Source organism: Capsicum annuum, chromosome 6 (genome assembly GCF_002878395.1).
Source record: "Capsicum annuum cultivar UCD-10X-F1 chromosome 6, UCD10Xv1.1, whole genome shotgun sequence".
Classification (NCBI taxonomy): domain Eukaryota; kingdom Viridiplantae; phylum Streptophyta; class Magnoliopsida; order Solanales; family Solanaceae; genus Capsicum; species Capsicum annuum.
The window spans coordinates 199,053,886-199,057,770 of NC_061116.1; the positions used below are offsets into that span (position 1 = coordinate 199,053,886).

Sequence of the window (3,885 nt, forward strand, 5' to 3'; positions counted from 1 at the left end):
ATGTCTCCTAGGATAAACATATTTGATACCACTAGAACTTATTACACACATGTTGCAAATAAACGTTCAAGAGATAGAAGATTAAACACATCTTCATAAAGTACCTAGCAACCCAAAGTACGAACTGGCACGAGCGGAAAACAAAGAACCGCTCAGTGCACTGAAGACTTTGCTATGTGCAGTGTCCAAGAAATGACCCACCACAAGGGTATATTGTAAGCAACCTTACTTTACATTTCTGCCAGAGGCTGTTTTCAAGGCTTGAATCCTTGACCTCCCGGTCGCATGACAACAACTTTACTAGTTACTCCGACGCTCCTCTTTAGAACTGGCATGAGCGAATTTATTAAAAAGCATATATAATTGACTATCAACAGATTAAAGAATAAACAAAACCTCACCGAGAAAACCAAGAAAAGTGAAAAGTTTTATTTGAAGTACAACAACTGAGAAGAAATATTTGATCAAAGGCTGCATTCCCCGGGGATCTCAACCATCTCCGAGATGTCTGCATTTGCGAAAAAGTAGTTTCCCAAGTCCTGTTGCTCCATAAGAGCAAAGTTTTGCAATTCGACTTTCTTCAATGTATGCCTCCAACATTTCCAAGGTAGAGATGCACAACAAGGCTTCTCATCTTCATCCGATGCATCTTCGTCTTTATATATGAACTGTCAAACGAGGTAAATCAGTCAGTGAACAACAGGAATTAAGGTAAAAAGTTAACGTAACAACTTACAAGTCACTGGACTAACTAGTGGAAGACAAATAAACGGTGGTACTTTTCCTCTCCTTCGGGGTGGGCACGCACACAGAGGACTAGAGTAGAGCTAGAAAGAATAGGAGGAAACAATCACAACGAAGGGGAAGCTTCACCCAATCAGGTAAGATCAAAACAATATTCAGTTTGAGCAGGAAAGAGAAGCAAATGTAAAGTATAAAGAATTTTTAAGACTTGAATTCCTTAGTTTTACATTTTTCTTGTTGAAGTTGACCGACTGCATATAACCTAAGTTGCTCCGACTCTCCAAAATTGTTGCCGAACACATGTTGGATCCTTCAAGAATACATTATTTTTGAAGGATCCGACACGCACCCGTCAACATTTTTGAACGGTCCGAGTAACATAGCATATAACTTCCGGTTTATAAAATCGCAACAATTTGTCAAGTAACCACAGACAAATAAAACCATTAACCGGTCAATAAATAATGTTCCAAATATTTTGGAGCAACAATATTTACATGAACAACTTTTAATGGGCTAATAACAGTTTGGAACCTTAGGCATTCTTATAAACGGCTTAAAATGACTAGTTTGTAGGAGAATAAAAAGACACGTAAAGCCGGAGAAAAACTTGAGAAAACCAATATAATAATAAAGGTTTAAGGAAACCTCATATACTATTTTCAATCATTTCATAACTTAGTACCTTTAAAGGACAAAACTATTACCTTCATGGTCATTCTGAGAGCTCCGGTAAAAGATAGGGTGTCCAGGTGAGGAGAAATCCAAAGGATACTATCAATAATGTCGACAACAGAATAATTCGATAGATTCCCAAGGCACACTTGCAAAATATTGGTACCATAAAGGGGAGGAAGCAAGTTTTCTCTCAGGTATTTTGGTATAACTATTACCTGCATCCAAGAAAGAGAAATAATTTATAAGAAACACGCAAAAAACTGCTTCTTTAAGCAGTGTAACTAGAGAATTTATGGGACATACCTTGTCACAGTCGCACAATAATTTAATAAACTTGGAATGATTAAAGTTAGCAAGAAATTTTGTGAGCTTTGACTGCCATTCAAAGTAGTTAGTTTGTGGGTCCAAGTACAAAGTTGCTTCCAGCAAAACTGAAGCTTTCAATCTGAATGTTGATAATGCATCATAACTGTAGTGGAACTTCATTAAATTAGGAGTATCCAATTCAACAGAAATCAGATTGCTACAATAAAACACTGTCAGTTGTTTGAGCTCGTCACTCGTGATCTTCATCATCTTCAATGCCTCGCACCCTAATAACCCAAGGATTTCAAGGTTGGGTAGACTGGAAAAAAGGTCCTCTAACCATTTGTCGGTGACAGCAACCTCATTGAGGTGCAACGTCTTGAGGGCTTTGCAAGCAGTTATTTTAACAACTTTTAGATTCCCATCAATAGTGGAGATTTTAAGGTCTTCAATATTAATTGACGCGATATCAACCAATTGGAATACAGAAGGGCAATTTTTCAAGTTTACCCTTTTCAGTTTAGGTAAAGAAGTTTCAGCAACTTGAAAACTGGCAAGTCCATCAAAGTCCTGCAAAGAAAAGTCCTCTAAATTGCAGCTGCTTGTACACAGAGCCTGAAGAAATTGCTCGTCTAAAAATACATCAGAGAGGTGCAACTCGCGTAAAGATGTAAACTTTATCATACCATCATCTGAGGGCATTTCAATATTAAATCCATCCAAACTCAGCACATTTAGTGTTTTGGCATCAAAGATTGCCTCGGTCAAGCTGTTGTAATCAAGGACACCTTCATAAACAGGTCTGTTTACTCTTAGTTTCAACTCTTTGACATTACAAGCTATGAGCATATTAATCCAGCTGCTGACATAACAAAGCTCATGATAATGTGGTAACCATAGAGAGAACTTTTGAATGGAAATCTTGTGCTTTTTCCGATTTGCTAGAGCTTGATCCACAGCACGCAGAAGACGTGGTATGTCTTTTGACTTGGAGAATAATTTATCACCAAAATTTAAGTAGGGGAGTGAATTCCAAGCACTATCCCAAACCTTGGACAATGTACTCATTCGTGCAGCATCTTTAGCATGTAGGAAAGACAGTATGTGATGCAAAATTGGCTCTGGCAATTTCGAAATTCGATCATCGTCTGTTGCATCTACAATATCACTCTTCTCTTCCATCGCCACGCCTCCAAAATTATTCTCTGGAGCTTTAATACCCTGTCTCTAAGCCTATGGATGAAAATAATTTATAAGCGTCTGTCATTCTCTTCTCCTAAACCAAACCAACTTATGAAAGGAGTTTTGTTGTTATTCCCTTCTCCTAAACCAAACCAACTTACGAAAGGATTTACAAAGTCTTGAAAACCAAAATCTCAAAAGATTACAGAATGTACTAACCAAATTCGAAAAGGAAAAGGAGGGCAGACACACATTAAAACAATGAAATACAAACCAAAAAGGCAAAACAATGGAAGAGTCTACATAAAATTACAAGTGATTGTGACAACAACACAAATAAACATATACTATGAAATTAATACTGTTGAGGAATTTTCTGTATGGAAAAAGATAGGTGGTTACCTGGTTTGTTGGACAGAGCAAATCTTTCCTTTTAACAGATCTAGCAAATCTAAAAGCGTAGCAGAGAGGTTTGAGTTTGAGGGTACACAAGTACACAGCTGACAGCTCTATAATCTCCTAGGTTGTACATCCCTAACCCCCCGCCCCCTCCCCCACCCGAGGTAGGTTCAGTTTCAGTTCCAGATTCTCCCAAGTCTCTTATATTTAGATATACTCCTTCAGGTTTTCATATTCTTACAACTTCTCCTGGTTTTCTTACTCAAGTTGTATTTTATAGCCCTACATGTTTCATATTCTGACAGTTAGGACCGATATTCCAAGTGGCAAGATTTAGTTTTTGGCACAAATTCTTTGCAAAAATTTTAAGATCCAAAAAACTGGGAAAAAAGTGATTTCTTGGCCAAAATTTAATATTTTTGATCTTTTAAAAATTTAGAACTTATCCCGATGTTTTATATTTTATGATTTTATCCGACCAATCCATTAATAAATCATAAATTTTTTGTGGCCATGTTTATGCATTTAAAAGAACTAATTTAGTTCTACGCGTCTTGCGCGTGTACCTCATTTTAT

General features: G+C 37.1%; 1 protein-coding gene across 2 annotated transcripts; it reads right to left on the reverse strand.

Annotated features, from left to right (window-relative positions):
• Positions 1–3,545, reverse strand: LOC107876098 (F-box/LRR-repeat protein At3g58900). Of its 2 annotated transcripts, XM_047413733.1 has the most exons (5): positions 3,313–3,480; positions 1,726–2,961; positions 1,452–1,637; positions 737–827; positions 185–668 (listed from the first exon to the last, which is right to left on the reverse strand). In XM_047413733.1, the coding sequence occupies exons 2-5, from the start codon at positions 2,908–2,910 to the stop codon at positions 658–660; spliced, it is 1,473 nt and encodes a 490-aa protein (XP_047269689.1). In that variant the 5' UTR covers positions 2,911–2,961; positions 3,313–3,480; the 3' UTR covers positions 185–657. The 2 variants fall into 2 exon arrangements, with proteins under 2 accessions (XP_016578586.2, XP_047269689.1); XM_016723100.2 differs by lacking the exon at positions 737–827 and having other exon boundaries at positions 1–668; positions 3,313–3,545.
• Between the last annotated feature and the right edge of the window lie 340 nt (positions 3,546–3,885).